At 30.9% G+C, this 24,076-nt stretch overlaps 3 protein-coding genes across 3 annotated transcripts; all 3 read left to right on the forward strand.

Moving 5' to 3' along the window:
• The first annotated feature begins 982 nt into the window (after positions 1–982).
• On the forward strand, positions 983–3,614 carry LOC124498917 (uncharacterized). The gene is made up of 2 exons (XM_047062753.2): positions 983–2,020; positions 2,089–3,614. The coding sequence occupies exons 1-2, from the start codon at positions 1,432–1,434 to the stop codon at positions 3,399–3,401; spliced, it is 1,902 nt and encodes a 633-aa protein (XP_046918709.2). The 5' UTR covers positions 983–1,431; the 3' UTR covers positions 3,402–3,614.
• Positions 3,615–4,333: 719 nt separating this feature from the next.
• Positions 4,334–21,553, forward strand: LOC124499690 (uncharacterized). The gene is given in 10 exon segments (XM_075731065.1): positions 4,334–4,971; positions 7,092–7,664; positions 7,728–9,331; positions 9,400–13,190; positions 13,302–14,671; positions 14,674–14,820; positions 14,822–19,447; positions 19,554–19,612; positions 19,685–20,405; positions 20,475–21,553. Coding segments are annotated over 9 exon segments (13,188 nt in total). The 5' UTR covers positions 4,334–4,971; positions 7,092–7,325; the 3' UTR covers positions 21,006–21,553.
• Positions 21,554–21,750: 197 nt separating this feature from the next.
• LOC124493493 (uncharacterized) lies at positions 21,751–22,548 on the forward strand. The gene is given in 2 exon segments (XM_047056574.2): positions 21,751–22,421; positions 22,423–22,548. Coding segments are annotated over 2 exon segments (795 nt in total). The 5' UTR covers positions 21,751–21,752.
• Positions 22,549–24,076: the final 1,528 nt, after the last annotated feature.

The raw sequence follows: 24,076 nt of genomic DNA on the forward strand, positions 1-24,076 counted from the left end.
ACACACACACACACAACACACACTGAGTAGCTCATACTAAATAGTTATGTTTGTACTGAAAATAAGCAGGAATGGCCGGCTCAGCTTCCCCGCATCAAATGCCAAGTTAATACACAGTGCAAGCACTTGGCGAGTGTAAAAGTTGCAGTTACTCACAAACGTTAGCGTCATAGAATAGTAGATACATGTGTGTCGATATATCGATTATATCGATCATTGACGATGATTGAAACTGGTTTCTCTTTCCACTGGTTTCTTCATTCATTCATTTTTTCCATTCATAAATGAAATTTGTCCACGTAAAAAAAATAAATAAATAAATTTGTAACAAACACAGGAATGTTTTGATTTTTCTTTTTTTTTAATATTCGGTAATTTTTGGCCATTTTTTTCGATTCATTCATTCATTCATCAGTTTGAGAAACGAATGAATGAATGAATGAATCAGAAAGAGAAATCCGAAATTGTGGAAAAAAAACTTGACGTAGCGGAAAAATAAATAAATTTTTTTTTCACAGTTTCGGATTTTTTCCATTTTTTTTTCTCACAAAAAAAAATTTTTGACTCTGAGAATCGATGGATTTTTCTGTTCAACGTCGTCGTCGTCGTCGTCGTCGTTGTTGTTGTTGTTGTTGTTGAGATTTCAGATTGATTGATATCCATTTTTGGCTGATTTTCACCATTAAACTGTCTATATAATATATTATTTCATTTGGAAAATTCATATGCGCTCTGCGGTTGGTGAAAAGAGAAAAAAAAAACATTTGATCATTTCATACAAGTCAAAATTTAAATGTCAAAAAAAAAATTGTACGATTTATTTCACATATATAATAATAAAAATTGATGATGATATGATAATAATGATCACATGTGGAAAAGTTTAAAGTTTAAAAATTTTTTTTCCAAGTTTTTAAATTTATAAATTTTGAACTTTATGATTATGATGATGATGATGATGAACATTATTAATTTCAAAAGAGAAAGAGAGACAGAGAAAGGCCTGATCGAACATTATTTAAAGAAAATTATTGATTGAAAAAAGTTTTCATCCCATTCGCTCTCTCTCTCTCTCCTTCTGTCTCTATTTCTTTCTTTCAATTGTTTTTCATCTTGTTGTTGTTTTTTTTTGTTATAAAAATTTTTTTTTCATGTCATCATTTTTTGCTTGTTTTCGTAGACAACAATCGAAAAAATTTAAAAAAATTAAAAATTACCAATTGAAACAACCACAACAGCAAAAATATCTGAATCAACAAACTGGTGACAATATGATTTCTGAAGAATCTTTTCGGCATAATAAATGATGATGAAAGCCACCACTCCTACCATCACCAGCAGCAGCAACAACAACAACAACAACAATCATCAACATTGAAATCAAATGAACCGATTGAAACATTGATCCATCAGGAATTATCATCAGTAATAATGTTGCCAACAATACATGAAAATCCATTACTAGAAGATTTTGATGCCATCGATGATACAGAAGATAATGGTAGCAGTGTATTTCAAATGGAACCGATTCGTTTACGTTTTACAGATGAAAGTAGCCATTGTAGTAGTAGTGGTGGTGGTGGAAGTGGTGGTGGCGACGGTGATATAGATAATATCGATATTGATAAAGTTTCAAAAATATCCGTAATCAATTCATCTATTTGTAATTTGGATCATTTATTTGGTTCAGAAACAATTTCATTCACTAGAAATGATTCAATGAAAAAATCTATCAATCATAATCGTCATCAATCTTCACGTCATTACATTATTCGTTGTGATATGAATGATAAATTTATTGATGAAATTATCGGTGATATTTCCAATGAATCATTTGTCACCATTATTGGTGGATCCAATTCATCTGGACAGGAATCAATACCATTTCAAAATAAACCAGAACGTGGTCGTGGACGTCGTCATCGTTATCAATTGGATCGTCCTATTAGTGGCAGTGTTCATTTTGATTCCGATGAATGGACAACAACATTGGAACATATTTTTCGTACACCGAAAAAAGGTTTGAAAAATTTAATCAATTTTGATTGATTTAAAATTAATTAAAATTCAATTATGAAAAAATCATAGCTAATCAATCATCTGAATCTGTGCTGGATGATGATGATTTTCATGTTGGTTGTTGGGATGAATGGTTTGGTGGTGGTGGTGGCAATAACGACGATAAGAATAATGATCGCCCATTGTCGTCAACGATTAAAAAATCTTCATCAATCATCGAGTTTGATGATTGGAATCTTGGTAAATTATTTCAAGAATCAACAGCGAAACGTAATCGAAAAATTCAATCATCGTCATCAGTGTATAAACAACAATTGAAAAATGATCGTCAAGCTAAAAATAAACGTCGTTATCGTCGACATTGTAAACAAATTGATTTTGATTACTATGACGATTGGTCATTGGATAAATTATATTCAAATTACAGTGACGATTGCCTGATGATGATGAAATCAGATAAATTATTGGCACAAAAATCACAATCAGATGATAACATTTCTATCGATTCACTTTGTCTTGATTCTGGTATCGGATCATTTGAAAGTCATTCTAGTCCAATTAATCATCGTAATGATGATGATCATGAAAATGGAATCGAACGTCGTGAATCATTTTCAATGGCCAAAGAATTTTGGCAACAATTTTGTGATGATCGTGCAAAAAAATCTGATAAATCGGCCAAAGATCCACCTAGTCCCACAATTAAAGCATTTCGTAGTCTTCCTGAACCTATTGTTCAACAACAACAACAACGACCCCAGAAACAGCAACAAGTGAAGGAATTTGTTTTCAAAAAAAATTCCAATAATCGTTATGAATTATTATCGAATCTAAAACGAGCAAAAATTGGCAAATGTTATGAATATCTAAATGAATTTGAACTGGTGATGAGAAAATATTTTCCTGAGCTTGAACAACAAGAAGATGTTGGTCCATTACTTAAATTGGTGATGCATGGAATGCCTAGCGAATTATATTGGCTTGATTATTGGATTCGTTCGAATTTCGGTTGTAAATGTGATCTAAATACAATCAGTCGTTCGATGATTGATTTTGATCAATTAAAAGCAATCATTTTGAATGAAGAACAAGCCTATTTATGTCGCAAATTCAATAATAAACAATCATCTGATGATCCACAATCATCAATGGATCAAATTCGTTCGATACGATCATGTCCAATACCGGAATCATCGGCAACGGTAACAAAAAAGATGAAAAACATCAATTTTCAATTGCAATCATCAAAACACAATAATCATGTTGTTGTTCAATCATTGAATGATAATAATACGATCAATGCACAAAAACAACGACAACGTCGTTGGTCAATATCGATTGATCGTCATATGGAATTGGTGAAATTTTATCGTCAAAATTAATTTCCAGTCATAATATTTACTCTAGTCCAACTTTATATAAGCCATCGGTTAATTTCTTGTTTTTGTGAAATTTTTTTTTTTGCATTTTTTCCCCAGTTTTTTCTCTTACTTTTTTCGGGAAAAAAAAAGATTGGCTTGAAAAAAAATTTTTTTTCGTATTTTATTTTCAAATAAAAAAAAACAGTATGGCCATCTAGTGGATGGTGATCATAATCGTGGTTGGTTATATACATTACTACTACGTCACATTTATGTTGGTAGACCACGTATGTTGTACTACGCATGTACACACACGATCAATGATGACTCACACAGGTACACATCATCATCATTCATTTCAAAATTAGAAATAAAACTGCCAAAAAAAAAAAAAAAAAAAATTTAGGGTTGTAACATTATACAATAATGTTAACGAAAAAAAAAATTGTCACGTGATCAATCAAATTTATTTGCACCAAAATTATTTATTGAATAAAAAAAAATGCCAAATTCATACATATCAAGTTATATTGAACAGAATCTCTAATAATCGCTGCTACTACTGCCACACACACACACACACACAGACAAAGTTGTTTATGTCGGCGTTTCATTTCATTTCATCATCATCATCATCATTTCATAATTTTCATTTTTTTTTTCAATTTTATTTTGGTAGTAGTATTAGTAGTAGTAGTAGTAGTAGTGGTACCATTTTGTTTGATTAAAAAAAAAAAAATTTTTTTTTTCCTACGTATCATTCTTGTTTGCTGCTGTTGCTGTTGTTGGAATTGCAATGCAATTCTCTCCTTCACACATACACACACACACACAAACAATACAAATACAGTTTGTACGCATTTGGGGAAAAAATTCATAATTTTGATCAGCAGCAAAAGAAAAAGAAGAAGAAAAAAAAATGATTTGTTGTTAAGAAAAGAAAAGAAAAGAAAAAAAAGAAAATTGTTTATTTGGTCTACTCTCTCAATACATTACATGTGTGTGTGTCTGATGATATCATCATCATCATCATGATCGTATGATGTTGGCCATCTGATCTTTATTGAATGCGAAAGAAAGAAATTCTGAAATTCAACACAGAGAACGTGAAAAACAATGAATCGAAAAGAATTTCCAAAAAGTAAATGTTTTTATCAATTCCATTTTCACTTTTTTTTCTGAAAAATCTTACTGCTGCTTGATTCTGATGAAAACAATTATCATTTTTTGATTTTGATTCTTTTATTCTTTCATCCGTCTTTAAATAATTACATTCTATGTAGGTGTGCGTGTATGTGTTTATGTTTATGTTTTTGAGTGTTAATTTGTCCCGTTGTTATTGAAGAATCGTCATCGTCAACATTTCAACAACACATTTATATATTATTTCATCGTCATTAAATCCGATCAACAACAAAAAAAACAGCAAGAAAATTCTTTTTCAATTTTACCATTTTTGCCAACAAAACAAAACAAAAAAAAGAAAATATAAAATTCTCTCTTTGTGTGTTTATGTGTGTCTACTAAATTCTTCTACTTTTTTTTACTCGAATTTTTTTTCTTGTACAAATTTTGATTCTACATGATTCTGGTAAGTATTGTTCGTTTTCTTATGAATGATCCATTATATATTCCATGTAATTTTCTTGATTAAAAATTTTTTTGTTTTTCATTCTTTTTTCAATTTTCGGTCGCCCAAAACTTACACGCACACACACACATGAGCCAGAATCTGATTTTATCTCATTTGATCTATATGTATGTCTGGTTATTTTTTGTTCCATTGTTGTTGTTGTTGTTGTTGGAAATGATTCGAAAAGAAAAGCAAAAAAAACAACATTTGTTTTGCTTGACTGACATTTTTCATTATTGTTATTATCGGACCAAAAAGAAAGAAAAAAACTTTATGACTTTTGCTGCTGCTGCTGCTGGTCGTTTTGATTCGAATTTGATTCTATTGTCTTTTTTTTCATGTTTTTCAATTTATTAACTATTCATCATCATCACTATGATGACGATGTCGGTGTGATTTATATATCATGATGATCATTGGACCATTTCACCGTCAATGACAACAGCAATGTTTCATTCAAACACACAGACATTTAGATTGGATCCAATCGTTTCTTTCGCTCTCGCTCTCTCACCCCTTTCTATTATATTTCGGTGGCATAAAAAAAGAAGACAATTTTCTTAGTTTGAATTTTTCAGATATAATTATTGACCATGCACACACACACTGGCTCACACAATTTCCGGACATTTTTTGGACATTTTTTTTCTGTTCCACTATCTGCTTGTCATTTTGGGCGTTTCTCTTTCGATTATGGCAAGAAAAAAAACAAATAAAAAAAAAAGAAAAACGGATTGTTTACCGTGTATATGAGCGTTCTCAATTTTTATTTTTTCTAATTTTGTCATTTGTTTGGTGTGCTGGTGATTCAGATCATTATTATTATTATTATCAACGACGACGACGACGACAACAATCAAGCATTTTTTTTTATCATTTTTGTTGTTGTTGTTGTTGTTTTCGATGAAATATTTACACAAATTATTATTATTAATCCAAGTGGTTGTAATCTGTTTCCAATAGATTCATTTTTTTTTTTGTTTATATAACACGACAACAGCAACAAAAAAAAAATAGTGAAATGCAAGTTTTTTGTTTTGTTTTTGTTTTTGTTTTGCTTGTAATCATTAACATACGCACATGAGTCAAATAGAGAGAGAGAGAGAGAGAGAGAGAGAGAGAGAGATGTTGCAATTATTAAATTTGAAGAATTTTTTTTTCTCCTTCTTTATGTTTACAAAATTGTTGCCGATTGATGTTTTTTTTCTGGTTGAACATTCAATAGCAACAGCAACAGCGACAATAATTAAAAAAAAAATTCTTTCGGCTCAAAGAGCAGTGATTATTGATTATTGATTTTTTTTTCTCGGTTACTTATAGAGATAGATTGATATTTTATCTCTCTATCTGTTTGCGGTTTTAATCCATTCATTAGTACTGTACTGTACTGTTTTTATTTTTAATTTTCATTGTCATCACCATTGATTGATTGATTTGATTACTAATCAAAAAAAAAATGGTTCACAATCCAAACAATTGTTAATCGTACCTTAAGTGTTGCTGTTGCGATCGATCGATTGATTTTGATTTTGATTTTGATTTTGATTGATTGGAACATTTATTTTTCATCATTTCACTCATCCAATTGGCATTGATTTGTTTTTGTTTTTTTTTGTATCCGAAAAAATAACTTCATCATCATCATCATCATGATTGAAATTTTCATATTTCAAAATTTTTGAATTTTTAAAACACACTAAATTATCATCATTTCTCAATGATAAACCAAATTGCACTGTGTGTGTGTGTGTGTGTGTGTTTGACGTGTGTGTGTGTAACATCAGAAATTTTTTCATTCAAACAAAAAAATTCATTTAGCCTTGAACATCTGCTGTCTTTTGTTTGTGGTTTTCCTGTTTTTTTTTTCTCAATTTCAATTTTCATTCTTCACAACACAGACACACATATTTGAATTTAATTGATTGATTGATTGATTTCTATTTCATTGTTGCTGATGATGATTGATAATTAAATTTTTTTTTTCTTCATTCATCATAACAACAATTGACATGACAATAATGATATCAACTGAATAATAATTTTGTTTTTTTGTTTTTTCTTTTTATTTCCATTTTTAGCCATTTTTTTTAAATTTTATTATTGAAAAATAAAAAACAACCGACATTTGTGATTTGTTTTTCATCATCCCAATCCCAATATATATACTATAAATATATATATAGTGATATAATCATCATCATCATCATCATTCCAAAATGAATCAATCAATGTCATTATCAATTTATTGATTGTATATAATGAATTTCAATCAATGAAAATAAAAAAGTGAGAAAAAAAATTCTCTGAATACAATGACTGGTGGTGGGAATAATAATACTAGTAGTAATAATAATAATAGTAGTAATAGAAATACCGGTGGAATTGGCAATATTAATCAATCAATACCAGCAACAATGATAACACCAACACCAAGTACAAATAATTTAAATATTATTGGCCAAAATTGTGGCACAACGACAACAACAACAACAACAACAAGTTTAGCATTCTATGATCATAATGATCAAGAATTAATGCAACAAGAGAATAAATATCGTCAATATGCATTGGCTATTGATAAAGCATTGAAAAGTTTTGAATATACATCCGAATGGGCTGATCTTGTCAATGCTTTGGGCAAATTAAACAGGGTAAGAAGAGCAATTTATTTATTGAGAGAAAATGTTTAATTATTATTATTTCTCCATTCATAGGTACTAAATAATAATAGTAAATTTGGTAAAATACCACGTCGTTTTATTGTTGGACAACGTTTAGCACAATGTATGCATCCATTATTACCAAGTGGTGTTCATCTAAAAGCATTGGAAACATATGATCTAATATTCAACATTCTTGGATCTGAACAATTATTAGCTGATTTGACCATTTATTCAAATGGTCTATTTCCATTATTAGGATATGCTGCAATCAATGTACGACCATCGGTATTGGATCTTTATGATCGTCATCTATTACCACTTGGTGAACGTCTTCAATTAGCATTGGATGGTTTTCTAATTAGTATATTACCTTGTTATGAAGAAGTATCTGATTCATTTCAACGTACTGATGGCCTATTAATGAAAGTTGCTGATGGTGTTGGTATTGCCTATTTTTATGGTGCATTATGGCGTTGTATATTACAGAATTCATCCATTCGATTATCAGCAATAACATTTGTATTGATGCATTTCAATAAAAAACGTTCAATAAAAGAACAAGCACATGTTCTTGGCTTGTGTATGCATACATTAGTGCAGGCCATTTGTTCAGCATTATTAGATCAACATATACTTGTACAACGTGCAATATTAGATTTATTAATTTCAATATTTCCAATACATTTAAATCTGATGAATCAAGTTGAACAGACAATGCTTTCACAGCAACAACAACAACAACAACAGAATAATAATGCCAACAATACAGCTATATCGCCCAATAAATCAACAACACCGCAACCAACAGCAACATTACCTGCACCACCACCACCATTAAAACCACCACAACAACAAGTAATGTCAAGAAAATTTTTTAAACGTTCCGAAATGATTGTTATCATAACAGCGGCATTGACCGTATTATTACGTCGTGATTTTTCATTAAATCGTCGTCTTTCAGCTTGGTTTTTTGGTGGTGATTCTGGTGCTAGTATGGCTGGTGGTAGTAGTGGTGGTTCGAATATTAATTCAAACAATAATAATAGTGGCCATAACAAAAATCAATCATCATCTACAAATAGCAATAATATCGGTAATTTTGGATCATCATTACTTGGATCAACCACTACATCAAATGATCATAATAGTTCATCATCAGCAACGACACGTGAAAGTACTTCGGAGGCAAAAGCAAGACGTAAAAAATTAATCTATTATGATACATATTCAAAAGATTTGGTTAATGAAGCATTTAAACGTTGTATAACGAATCCATTGACAGCGATAACATCATTTTTACCACCATCAGCATTAACAAATTCATTTATAACATTTACAATGCCTTATTTACCTGCAATGGATGGTGGTAGCGTTGGCGGTGGTATTGGTGGTTATGGAACACATCAGTCGGCAGCATCGTCATCATCATCACCATCATCATCAACATTATCGCTGCACATGAATCCAAGACATCATCATCTTTATCGTAATAATTCATTACATGGTAATCCATCAAGACCTGTTTCATCAATGACAATCGGTGGTAGTTATTCTTCAATGTCAACATTTTGGCCTTATCGTTTATTAATCTGTATAATGGATCAACGTGATATTGCCGGACCGATTCTAGATAAATTATGTATCGATATTTTACGGTTTGTTTTTTTTTCATTTGAGATGAATTTCAAATTTTAAAATTTTTTTGTTTTTCTCTTCCATTTAGTGGTTTATATCATGAATTTGAATTACTTGCAACCGAAGTACCACCACCACCACCACCACTGAATACGTTTAATAATAATGAAGAAGAAGAAGAAGAAAGAGAAGAAGCAATCGGTTTTGATGATGATAATGATGAAAATGCAAACACTAGTCAACACATTGGTGGTGGTAAAGATCAAAATGAAAACAATGAACACCGAAATAAACAACAACAAACGGAATTCGATATCAATGATGATTCAACAACATTATCATCAGCATCATTTAGAATATCAAATAATGATGATAAAAAGAAACAAAAAATTACTAAACGTAAAAAGAAAAAATTAATAATGAAAAAAAATTCAAAATCAAAAGATCAACATCGAAAATTGGAAAATTTAAAGAAAACTTGTAATGCTAATGATGATGATGTGGATAAATTGGATAAACCAGATATTGTTATTGATAATGATGATGATGAGGATGAAATTATTTCTGAAACATTATATGATGTTGATGATACATCATTAATTGATCGATCGATTGGTGATGATGATAATGATCGATCAGATCAACAACAACAGCAGCAACAATCAGAATCGAATCGATTAACCGTCAATAATAATAATAATAATGATGATGGTGATGATAGTAAAGAATCATCGATAAATAATAATCATCCATCAAGTTCACCTGGTTTAGATTTATATACTGAAGATGATGTCGATGTTGATGTCGATGTCGACGACGATGACGAAGATGATGATGATGACGATGATGATGACGTAGATGATGATGATAATGTGCCTGTATCGAAACGTAATTTATTTCAAAATCTTCGTTATAATGTTAAACAAAAATTCATCAAATTACAATTCCCATTGGGTCAAAATAAAACCAATGATAGTGGAAATAGTGGTGAATCGAATCGTAACAATGTGAAACAAGTGATGAAAACATTAATGACAAGGCCATTACGTTTGAAAATACGTCCTGGTGATACGTCTACTTCTTCATCAATTAATAATGGAAAATTATTGGTAAATCGTTTTACACGTAAGAAGAAAGATTTGATAAAGAAAAATATAATCAATGATGCTAAAATTCAATGTACAACACCAACCACAATAAATGATCGTGCAAGATTCAATATTCGTCATCATACATTCACCAATAATAATAAAGAATTTGATTCTGATGCCGATGATTCAATGTTTATATTACAACATCAACATTATTATTGGAATCCATATTATCAGCAATTACCGAAATATCAGCGCCAAGAATTGCTACGTGAATTGGATCGTGTTATGCATCTTTTATTCACAAATATCGGTGTAGAATTTATTTGGAATCATTTGGCATTGACATTCAATACAGCAACAGAAGAATCGATTACATTACGAAAAATCATGCATATTATTCTACGATCATCATCAATGGTTAAAAGAAAAAAATCAAAACGATCACTTGATGATTCTAGTGAAGAAGAAGATGATGATGATGAGTCCTCTGATCAAGATGATGAAGATGAAGAAAGTGATGAAGAAGATGATGATGGTTACAACGACGATGATGATGATGATGATACAATTTCACAATCATTATCATGGATACGGAATTTAGTGCCGACAATGTTATTGGAAAATGTACAATCATTACGTATGGGAAATAATTATTCATTTAGCTCGACAACAACGACTGCTACCAGTTCCAATTCATCATCCACATTTACATTATCATCATCATCATCATCATCATCAACACCATATGCATCACCACAAAGAATACGTTCACCTGAATTTGAAAATTTTCATAATGATGCCGATGTTGATGATGAAGAATTCGATGATGATAATAATAATGGTCATCATCATCAACATCGAAATCATCATCAACGTCGAATCAAGAAATCAACATTGAAAACAAAGTTATTAATTTCATTAACAAATGGTTGTCGTCATTGTGGAAAAATGTTGAAATTTTCCAGTCCAGTACAGCCAGTTGGTACAGAATCTGTAACAATATTGGAATCCTGTACATTAGCTAGATTTTTGTTGGGTGATTCACAACCATATCCACATAGTAATGATGATGAAAATTATTATGGACAAAAATCATCGTCTGCCAATACGATTGATAATGATGATTCTGCTGCTTATACAACGTTTTCGCTATCATCACAACCACCACCGCCAACACGTGTTGATGTATTAAATTATAGTACAAGTTCATTATTCGTGAATTCCATTTCAGTTTCAATGAATCGTTGTTCAGCATTAGAACCACTTGAAGTTGGCACAGCAAATTATACATTTTTAATACATTTTCTTGACCATGTTCTGCGATTAATATGTCAAAGTGTTAAATCATTCACTCGTATTGATCTTCGGGCATCGATTGAATTATGTTTGGCATTGTGTTCGAAATTGAAACCAGCAATTATGCAAACATTCACACGACGTTATCGTCGTGAATTGAATCAATTGAAAAATAAAGATTTTGCTACCACTAATAACGAACATTCAAATATTCAACAACAAAAACCAAATATTGCTGTATGGTTTCAAACATATGGACAACAACAACAACAACAACGTTCACATATGAAAACACGATCATCACCGTCGGTATCATCATCATCTGGTAAACCACTAAACAAACAATTAGAATTGGTACGTGAAGAAACTGAAGATGATGAAGAATCACAGCAGCAGCAGCAGCAGCAACAACAAATGGAAGATCATCAACCGGATGATGTCAATGATTTTGATGATAATAATATTGATCAATGTGAATTTAATGATGATTTTCAAATTGAATTAGTCGTGGATGGAATATTGAAATTTTTTGCAACATTTGTTGAAAAAATTCTGGTGAAAAAATCCGCTACGAATAATGGGAAAACTTTCGAAACAATTATTGATTATTATCGTCGTATAATGTTACGAAATATACCAAATGATCAACAACATATACAGCAAATTATCGATCGTTTTGTAATCAATCGTCATCAATCACATTATCCAGAGATTATCATAAATGCACAATTATTACCATTATATCAATTATTTTGTGAATTATTAATAGAAATCGGTACGATACCGTTGTTGTCATCGCCAGCATTTTTATTTAAAAAACGTGAACAAAAAAATTCAATGAATGTGGAACAATTTATTATTGATTCTAAACAACATACAGAAGAATCAGTAATCAAAAAAACGGATTCCATTTTTCAAAATGTCGATAATACACGTTGGTTTGTCTATTTAATGGCATTATCAGCAAATGGTATTGGTTCCTGTACACATTGGCATCATCGTCATCATTGTCGAAATAATCAAATAGAACGAAAATCAATGATACAACAGCCATCAATATGTTGCCAATTACGTCATGTTTCATATACATCATTGGCTACAATTCTTGATTTAATGACAATGACACGTGCTTATATTGTATCACAGCCATCAATGTATCCAACAGCATTATCGATAGGAAATGATGGAGAATTTCAATGGCCAGCATATGTTGATATGACAAATATTGATCTATTTCCACGTACATTTGTGGCAAGACGATTGAATTTTTTTCCATTAATTCATCCAAAAATGTTACAATTTGTTTATGAATCAACCACATGGTTTCGAATTGTTGCTAGTGGTCTTTGGTCTAATTTATCAGCACAAGATTCCGTATTACATCATTCAACAAGTGCCCTATTACAACAATTACATTCTATATCGCATGATGAATCTATCTGTGAAGTTGTTATCTGTGATGAAATGATTGGCAGTGGTAGTAATGTTGGTGGTTGCTGTAAATCTGATAATGGTAGAGGTATGTTTTTTTTATATTATATTTTGTTACTACTAATTCGTTGTTTATTGATAGCCTGTTCGAATGTTGGATCATCATCAGCATATCGATCAACAATGATGATGAATAATAATAATTTATCTATGGATAGTTTAAGATTTTTTAATCCACAACAACAACAAAATCATCATCATCCAATACCATTTGAACAACAATCACGTCATCATATGCCAAATAATAATATGGATATTGTACATCGTGCACGTACCAAATTTGCCTTAATGTTTTCAATTATACGTGATATAAATTTTATTTCTGAACGTTTAGCATTAGTTGTTAATGCATTAGCATCGGCAGCTCGATCAACATCAGATGGTGATTCTGATGGTGTTGGTGGTCTTTTACACAATACAATCGCCGCCACCACAACAACAACGATTGTTAACAATGATTATAATGATTTATTAACAGTGAATGAAAATTCATCAAGTTCAAAATTGATCGCACAACTTGAAATTGAAATAGCCACCGGTATGGATTCAAGTCAATATCAATCATTAATGAATTGTGCTATGGTTGGCAATTATCAAGATTTACATCGTCTACTGAGGATCACATGTCCAATATCACCGGTTGCATTATGTTCAACGTTAAAACGCCATTTTGATCGGCCATTATTCATCATGTTGGATGCATTATCACAGCGTAGAAATCTAAGTGATCAATTTTCAATATCAGCTGATTGGCTTTTACGTTGTATAAAACAGCCGAATTTATTTGGCACAAAAAACCTGATGTTTACATCGCCCAACGGATTCGGTGTTACATCGGAATTTCATAATCAAAATCACAATCATCTGATATCTGATATTATGAATCATAATGATAATGATTCTTCAGATATTGGCCGCATATTGGAACCATTATTATTTATTCTTTTACATCCAAATACGGCAAGATTATCGATTAAAAATGTTAAAATTCTTCGTTATACACGATCCAATCACCATGATGGTCAACATTTTCCATCGATGTTATTACACGCTACTGATAATGACAATTTATTGGAAAAACAACAACAACAACCCCAAGACATTCAAATGGATTCCGTGAATGAAGAATCAAAAATTTATGCAATCACCTCGACTAATGGTAATGTTATTTATCATGTACGTAGACGTCCACCGCCACCACTACAACAACCACCACCACAATCATCATCACGTTCACCAACAATAATAACGATGAATACTACATCATCACCAATGTTGGATTCAATGAAAATTATTATAAATCCATTTGAAAAATTATCAATCCATGATGATAATAATGGTACAGATTCCATACAAATTCAACAAATTGTAAATGATCTAATTGATCGTATCGCTACTGAATTTGATCAAAATCAAAATGTTTCATTGGATGAATCTAGACCAGTGAAAAATTTTCCTGGAATGGCTTCATTTCAAACCAAAATTAATATGATGATGATGATGATGATGATGATCATAGTTCACCAACATCATCGACAACTCCTACACCAAATTTAAGCGGTAATGATGATCGAAAATATCGTTTTAGAAATGATAACAGCAACAGCAACAATAATAGTGGTGGACGGAAAGCTACGTTTTGCTGAAATGCATCAACATTTATTATTATATGAACGTCGTTATGATTCATTACGTACAACATATGCCCTGGATACAATAATATCAATGATTGAAACATGGCCATCACGTGTTTTATTTGCAATGTCAACACATAGATTATTTAATGATCCAAATATGCCTGGTATAAACAACAACAACAACACGGCTATATCCACATCATCATATGTTTCAACAGCAACCAACAGCCAATCATCATCATCATCAATATTTGATGGAACAAGATCAGCACAGATACGAACATTATATCAACGTCATCGTAATTCAATAAATGGTGATGGTTTTTATTCAAATCATAATAATAATCAAAATTTTGTACAACAACCAACAAATGTGGCCAATGTAAATTCTTTTGTTTCATCTGCAACAACTGCAACCACAGCAGCAGCAGCAGCAAATCGTACAAGATCACGTTCAAAACAACATATATTTGAATCATCATCATCATCATCACCTGGTGATGAGAATATAACATTATTAGAATTGGTCATACAAATATGTCTTCAATATCTTCTTAGTTATTATCCAAGTTGTCCAGCTGATATGGCATCAACAATGACAGCGAATAAATTGAATAAAAAATCACCATTAGCACGTGAAACAGGTTTAGAAGGTGGCCTTTTGGATGAATTATTCTTACAGATTCGTTCAAATCATTGTATTGATCTTGAAGCTATTTATGGTAATCAACGTGTACGTTTATTAGCTGCACAATCATTACGTATAATATTTCGTAATCTAAGCCAAATGATTGAAGTACGAAATCATAATCGCCATTATGAACAATCAAATTATAAACATCATAAAAGACAACCAAGTGAATCATTATTATGTTTTAGTCAATCAAAATCATTTGTACAATATTTAAAAGAATTATTAACCCGTTGTCAAGTACAACGTAATGTAATGCAATGTTTAGCAACATCTGTTTGGCATTATCAGCAAAAATATTCAACAACTACTGGTGCCGCTACCGACAATAATAGCAAAAATTTGAAATCAACAGATGATAAAAATCGAACAAAATTTCAAAAACGACAAGAAACTTCATATCTATTTCCAGAAACAAAATATAATCAACAAACAAAATTGAATCCAGCTGATATTGCATTCATCAAGGAGATATTGGATTATAATGATTATCCAGAAAATCATAATAATAATCATTTTGATTTGAATAATTTTTATGTTGATGATGATAATACAACGACAATGATGATGAATAATGATAATCAAAATGATTATCATGTTGATGATGATCGACAACAGCATGGATTTCATGATGAATTTGAAAAATCATTATTACATTTACTTGAACAGGTAATGATATTAGAATCAAGAATACAATCAGCATTGATTGAAGCTGCAATAAATGTTGGTAATCAAAAAAATTCATCTTCATCATTACAATTGGATTCATTGAGTACATCAACAACAGCAACTACTACTGCGGCCACTACATTATCATTAAATCATCAACTTTCGATTGTACCACGTATACAATCAGATAAAGAAATGATTGAAATGAATTTTGATCCAGAATTACCATTACTTGGACAAACACTATTGAATAGTTCATTACATTATGCATTACAGCAGAATTTTCGTCGCCATATCCATACGGAATGGTTATCATTTATTGAATCATCATTACAATATGCTGGCCGATTTATGCCACGTTTAGTATTGACGGCTGTTAATCAATTATGTCGTAATATTGATTCATTAACAAAAGAAATTGAACAATTTGCAAGATCTAAATGTTTTGTTTCATCACAGCTGAATATGCCACCATTTATACATAAACATTTTGCACAAACATTACAAGGAATTGCTATGATTTATTCTTATTGCCTATTGGATCGTAATCAATTTGATCTATTAGCACCGGTATTGAATGAACTGTTTGATGATAGTCAAGAGGATCGGGCAAGATCATTTGGTCTTATTACTAGTCGTAGAAATCGTTATAGATTTGATGCTGATAATATGTTCATCAATGAACAATGGACATTAAGTCAAAATGGTGGCGCTACATCGATAACAAGTAATGGATCTACTGGTGCCATCCAAGCGATATCATCTATTTTACATAACATTATGATTATGCCAATGTCAGGATCGAATGCTGGAAATGGTGGACCGAATTCAAGCGGTACAACTAGTCATACAAATCATGATCAATCTGATCAATCTAGTACAGCTGATTTAGGTATTGTTTTTTCGCAACTAGATACTTTACCAAATAATCTAGCTATAACAAGACAACGAATACTTGATTATACGATTTTAAATCGTGTTCTCACTGCACTGTTTCAAGTATGGTGTACAATGATTGTTCGTGATGAAGCCACCGCCGATATTCAATCAGCCAATCTATCATTATCAACAAATCAACCATCAGCTTGTTGTCATCCATATGTACGGCAATTTCATTCAATAGATACATCGAATCATAAAAATTGGAAAAATTGTCGCTATTCACAATCCAATTGTAGTTTAGGTTGGTCATCATCAATCTATACTGGCTGGTATATAACCGGTTCATCGATGATGTTACGTCAAGCTATTATTACCATATTGGATATTGTTGCCGTTTCGAATGGTGTATCATTAATGAAATCAATAGCACGTGTTTGGCATGATCTACGTGATCGTTCAAATTCTGTCAATAGTAATCAATCATCGTATTCATCATTATTAGCCGATTCAATCGATATGGTTATTACACCAGCAACAGCTGCACAACAAAAATTAGTACAATTAATTTCATCATTGCAACCAATTTTAAATCTTGAATATTTAATACAAATTGTACGAGCCGTACTAAAACCATCTTCATCACCACTTTCAATGTCTTCTTCATCATCTGCATCATCGTCAACAGCGACCACTACAACTACAGCAGCAACAAATTCATCATTATCATCATCAACAAGTTCAGCATCATCAATTACAACTGAAGTAGAATCTACACAACATTCATTCACATCGAATCCATTTGATAATATATTTTTGATTGAAGTTTCATTATTGGAATTTTTTCTTGCTTACATCCGTACATGTCGTGGTGAGCTATTATTACGTGCTTGTCGTTCAATGCTTGCATTGATCAAGGATGGTTTTGCGCTGAACCTAACAGCATCGGTTCCATATGAAACATTTTGGCCACGTTCCAGACAACGTCAACCAATAATACCATCAAGTTCAGTACAGATTAATTTTCAACCATTAATCAATATTCATTTGTTAGCAATTATGCATGAATTTGTCATTACATCTCCATTTGTTGAAGATCGTCGTGCTCAAAAAGAATTACAGGATGTAACACAAAAATTAATCGATGCAAATATTAGTGTTGCTGGTGGTCGATTATTACAATCACGATTTTGGTCATTTCGTCGTAATTTTGAAGTAATGCCCGTCAATAGTGATTATCAGATTGGACATCATCATCATCATCAACAACAACAACAACAACATCATACTGGACGACCATCACCAACATCATCACATCGTTCGAATGGTTCATCATCAGCAGCAGCTACACCAATCACTGAGGAAGCATTATCCAATACACATAATGAACAAAATATTTCATTCAAACGTGGACTATTTCGTTCATCTGCATCGGTTCAATTTCAATCATCTGATCGTAGCCCTTCGAATTCGAATACAAGTCAACGTACCGTAACACCTATTCATGATGATTATCATCTATTGGAACAACAACAACAGCAGCAGCAGCAGCAACAACAACAACAAACTGATAGCTTATTGTTTGGTTTATTCAATTTTAATCTATCCTATCTATCAACAACAGCTACTAGTGGATCGAATCATCAAGATTTAGCGAATACATCACAGAATCTGTTTTATAGTTATTTCTGTATAAAAGCATTATATGCAATGGCAGAATTTGCAGCACCAGTTTTAGATGTTGTTTATGCAAGTGATGAAAAAGAAAAAATGATACCATTAATCGTGAATATGATGTCATATGTAATACCATATCTTAAATCACATAGTCAACATAATTTACCTTGTTTTGATGCCTGTTCTCGATTGTTGGCATCATTTTCTGGTTATCAATATACACGTAAAGCATGGCGTCGTGATTCATTGGAATTATTATTGGATTCATCATTTTTTCAAATGCCACCAGAATGTTTACAATCATGGCGTACAATAATCGATCATCTGATGACGCATGATAAAAATACATTTCGTGAATTTTTACAACGTATGTCAATAGCACAAAGTCCATCAGTATCATTCAAAATATTTGTACCATCGTCGACAAAAGATCAGGAATCTGAACCACGTGCACAACTGGTTAAACGTTTGGCATTCATATTGTTTTGTTCAGAAAAAGATCAATATCAACGTTATATGGCTGAAATACAGGAAAAATTGATTGAAATTCATCGTACATCGCAACAACAATCACAATCATTAACACAATTGCATTCACAATCATTATTACAATCACAAGTATTGTTGGCATTTCGTGTCATTCTATTGCGTATGTCACCACATTATTTAGCATCATTGTGGCCATTTATTTATACTGAAATGGTTGGTTCACATTTCATCGTATGGTGGCGAATGAGACGCCATCTTTATTTTTATTTTAAAAAAATTTCATTTCATAATTTCTTTTTCTTTCTCACTTTTTTTTCAGTTTCAAGTATTTCTAAGCATTGAACAAGCTTTACTCAAAGTTATTCGTGATGAACAAAAGTATGTAATGTTGAAAAATGAAACGAAAACTTTAAACATTAATTTATTGTTTGTTTGTTTGTTTGTCCATAGAAATAATTCCAATGATTTAAAATGCTCAGATTCAGCTACAATTTCAACACCATATGGCATTTATTTGGATATATCGGATCTTCTTGCCAATCAATCATCAATACATCGATCATCATCAGCCAGTTTTATACATCATCAGCAACAAAATCGTCAAACAAAATTAGAGCCAAAAATATCATCATCACAATTACAATTGTTTTTAAATGCCTGTAAATTATTGGATCTAGCTTTGCTATTACCATCGGATATTTTGCCACAATTTCAGCTACATAAATGGGCATTCATAAATACAGATTCATTTCCATCAATTTCCACAAATATTCGACAACCAATCGATTGGTTGGGTGGTATTTCACCATTCTCCGAACCAATTGTATTGAATTTAGCTACCACAAATACAACTACTGCTAGTAGTAGTATGAATAATGTACAAACAGATTCTATTTTATCAAATACAACAACAACAAATTTTCAATCATCAGAACCATCATTATTGATGGAAAATAATGCTCCTAAATCATTATCGGAAACAGTGTCATTAAATTCATCATCAACAACAACAACAATGTTTGATACACAATCACCACAATCATTGCCAGCCAATCTAAATACATCCATATCATCTGCTACATCTACAATTACATTGAATCAATGTAATAATAATGAAACAACATTTGTACCACATGTTGTTTTTATTAATCAACTTCTTAATTATTTAACGGTAAATATTAATGAAATTTGGAATGAAATTTTTCAATTTAAATTTTTTGATTTCATTTCATTTTCACAGGACTCAATACCGGTTGTATCGAAATCAAATGCAACAACAATGACACCATTATTAACAATGTCATCGATTGAATCAATACATGATTTACATCCATTTTTTGCATCGGTTTTATCACGTTCAAATCAAAGTACAATGTTTACAACAACAACAACAAATGGTCAACAACAACAACAGCAATCAAATCTTGAACGTCAAAATGAATCATCATCAATATCATCAACATCATCTAATAATCATCGTCGTTCATTTGTTGAATATCGTACACATTCAGCGAATGCAACAATAAATTCACAACAAACAACATCTTCGTCTGGTATAAAACAGCAGCGTCGTAAATCATTGACATTGAACAATACAAATCAACAACAACATCAGCGTCGTCAACATAATGGACGTAAAATTACAAATCAAACATCGATTGTTGATACATTAAATGGTGGTGGTTCATTAGATGAACTTTATATCAATATTGATCGTATTATTGCCAATGATTTTCTTGAACCATTACCATCATCATCATCATCGGATTGAATAATTTTTTTTTATATTTTTACATAAAAACAAAAGTGATAGTACAAATTGAATCAAGAGATTATAAATATATATGGTACATTGTTTCTTTCAATTTATCCATTCCATTCCAAATATAATACCGCTCTATTTTTTTTTTTTTTTTTTTTTTTTTTTTTTTTTTTATTATGATTGTTGTTAACATTTCATATTTTCACCTCGAAAACCATTTAAAAATACTTTACACACACACACCTATGCTTAAAATTTTCTTTTTTTTCTGTTGTTTTGTTTTTTTCTCACTCTCTCTCTCAGTCATTAAAAACAATATAATGATGATGATGGAAAAAAATGCCTGAAAATTTTGCTATTTTTTTTGAATCTACTTTAGTGTTACACACACACACACACGTATATATTGTGAATATTTTTCGTGTCTTATTTTTATTGATCATTTTTATTGATTATTAATTATTGATTAACTGTGAATGATTGAATGAATGAATGAGAAAACGAAAGAATTAATTATATTAAAAATGAGCTAGAATTTTTTTTTCTTTTGGTCAGAATTTATTTATCGATTCAATTGAACGGGAACAATTCCAATGTATTTTTGGCCACTACTATGGCAACATGTCAACATTTTTTTTGGTTGTTTTTTTTTCTCATTGGCCAAAATTCATTTTCTTTTTTTTTGATTCTAAATTTGTCATTTTTTGTTGTTGTTGTTGTCAGCTTTAAATGGAATTGGAACCAAAAGAAAAAATTATGAATTCAATATACACACTAATCTGTTGTATTTGTTTTCTATTTAACATCATCAATGATGATTCAACATTTTTCGTGATGACAGCAACAACAGAATCACCAAAAATTAATCTAAAACCATCAATTCATTTTAATGATCTTGAATTGAAATTATTATGTGAACCACGTGAATTACGTCGTGAATTTTTGAAAAAATTTCGTTCAAAATGGACAAAATGTTTAGGTTTAGGACGGATATATTTTCCAACCGGTAAAACAATTGATAATGGCAATGGTGGTAATCGTCGTCGACGACGAACACCATTATTGGATGAAAATACATGGAAACGTTTACGTTTATATTTAACTACGAGTGATGATACAATGAATGTTTATTGTCGGCTAGCATCGAATTGGAAACCATGTTCATATCATTTGAAACAAATACATTGTCTACAATCCAATTATGATGCAATACAAATGGCAAAAAATCCTAAATATTCACCATTATATCATAATATCAATAGACAACGTACACAATCAACACAACAGAAATTGAATTCAAAACGACATCTGATTGCTGCCGCTGAACGTGAAGATAATATTGAAAATATGTCCGAATTGTATCAGATACGTTGTGAAAATATTCGTATGAGTGCACATTATATGAATGGTGGCGGTGGTGGTGGTGGTCGGTCGTGGTGAATCAACATTATTCAATCGTTATAATCAATATTTATTCCAAGATTATCATTATCCTGAAGATAATGATGATGATTATGATGATCATTTGGATTATCAACGTCAAGAACTTTGAACTTTTATTTGAAACATTAACAACAACAACAGCAACAACGACAACAACAGAGGATTATATTCATAGATGGAAAAACTTGACATACATGTTTTTTGTCCAACATTTTAATATATCAATTCATAGTAATAATAACAATAAAAATTGAATTTAGCGACCTTTTTGATCCATTTTTCTCCATTTTATTATATTGATATTGATATTAATAGGATTCATTTATTCATTTATCATTTAATTTAGACTTTTCACATAATGTGTGCGCGCGTGTCTGTGAATGCATTTTTTTTTTGTTTATAATGTGAAAAAAAATAAAGTGTAAAAAGGCCGAATCATAGCGATCAATCAATCAATATATATTCATATGATAATCATGTCTCTGTGTTGATTTAATAGATTCATGGTCAACAATAAAAAAAAACAAAAACAAAAAGTCTATTCGCGTTTTACTCAATTTTTTTTTTGATTAATTTTTCATGAAAAAAATTTTTTTTTTTCGTGAAAAATCAACTTAAAAACCACACAGCGTTCACGATTGATTACAATGTTCAAGTGAAAAATCGATTCACCTGTGTGTCTATGTGTTAATCATATGTACGTGTAAAATCAAATGAATCATTTGTTGTAATAATTGACGAAAAAATACCGGAAATTAAAATCCAAAATAAAATGATGATGATGATGATGATACACGATATACTGATTATGATTTTCAAATGATGATAATAATCGATAATCAAATGTAATAAATGACCCGTTATTGTTGTTGCTGTTGTTTTCATTGAAAATTGAAAAAAAAAACGAAAAATTTTTTTTTCACTGCTTGTGCGTGTGCGATGAATCCATCATATCACCATCATCATCGTGTCATCATCATTTAATTTTTTTTCCTCCGTTTTAGCAAGAAAAATAATACTATGATGAATGCTGATGTAACAGATGAATAGATCATTCATCTAATAATCATGGTAATCGTGCATTTCATTTCACTTTTTTTTCTACTCACTCACTCACTCACTCACACACGATTTATTGGAAACTTCCATATGTAAAGCTCATCATCATCGTGATGTTCCGAAAAAAAATGTTTAGATTTTTTTTTTTGTTAAAATTTTTCGCCCAATTTATTTTCCTGCCGGTTTGTATCCGATTCATGTGATATAGAGTGTGTGTGTGTGTAGAAGGTTTGGTTCATTGATGTTTTGTTCATATTGGCCAATTTTGTCTTTGAATTTTTTGATTTTGAATTTCTTTATCGAATTGAAATGTGTTTAATGTCATTACTTCCATGTACGGATGTAATTATCATTATCAAATGGTATGAATAAATATATTGGTGACAATCGATATTCGATATTTGACATTATTTGTTTTGTTTTTTTTTATTGTTGTCATCATCAAATGTCAAATAACGATTGTCATGCGACACAGACACACGAAAAATGTCAATCAAAATCTGAATAATAATCATCATCATCATCATCTTATAATTTACTTTGCATTGTTAATCATACACACACACACACACAATCAA

The sequence above is a fragment of the Dermatophagoides farinae genome, chromosome 5 (genome assembly GCF_024713945.1).
Source record: "Dermatophagoides farinae isolate YC_2012a chromosome 5, ASM2471394v1, whole genome shotgun sequence".
Taxonomy (NCBI): Eukaryota; Metazoa; Arthropoda; class Arachnida; order Sarcoptiformes; family Pyroglyphidae; genus Dermatophagoides; species Dermatophagoides farinae.

Excerpts from the sequence above, each read along its gene's own strand:
- LOC124498917 (XM_047062753.2), top strand. The coding sequence starts at position 1,432 with ATGTTGCCAACAATACATGAAAATCCATTACTAGAAGATTTTGATGCC. Across the intron at positions 2,021-2,088 it reads TTTTCGTACACCGAAAAAAG|CTAATCAATCATCTGAATCT; the intron begins GTTTGAAAAATT and ends AAAAAATCATAG.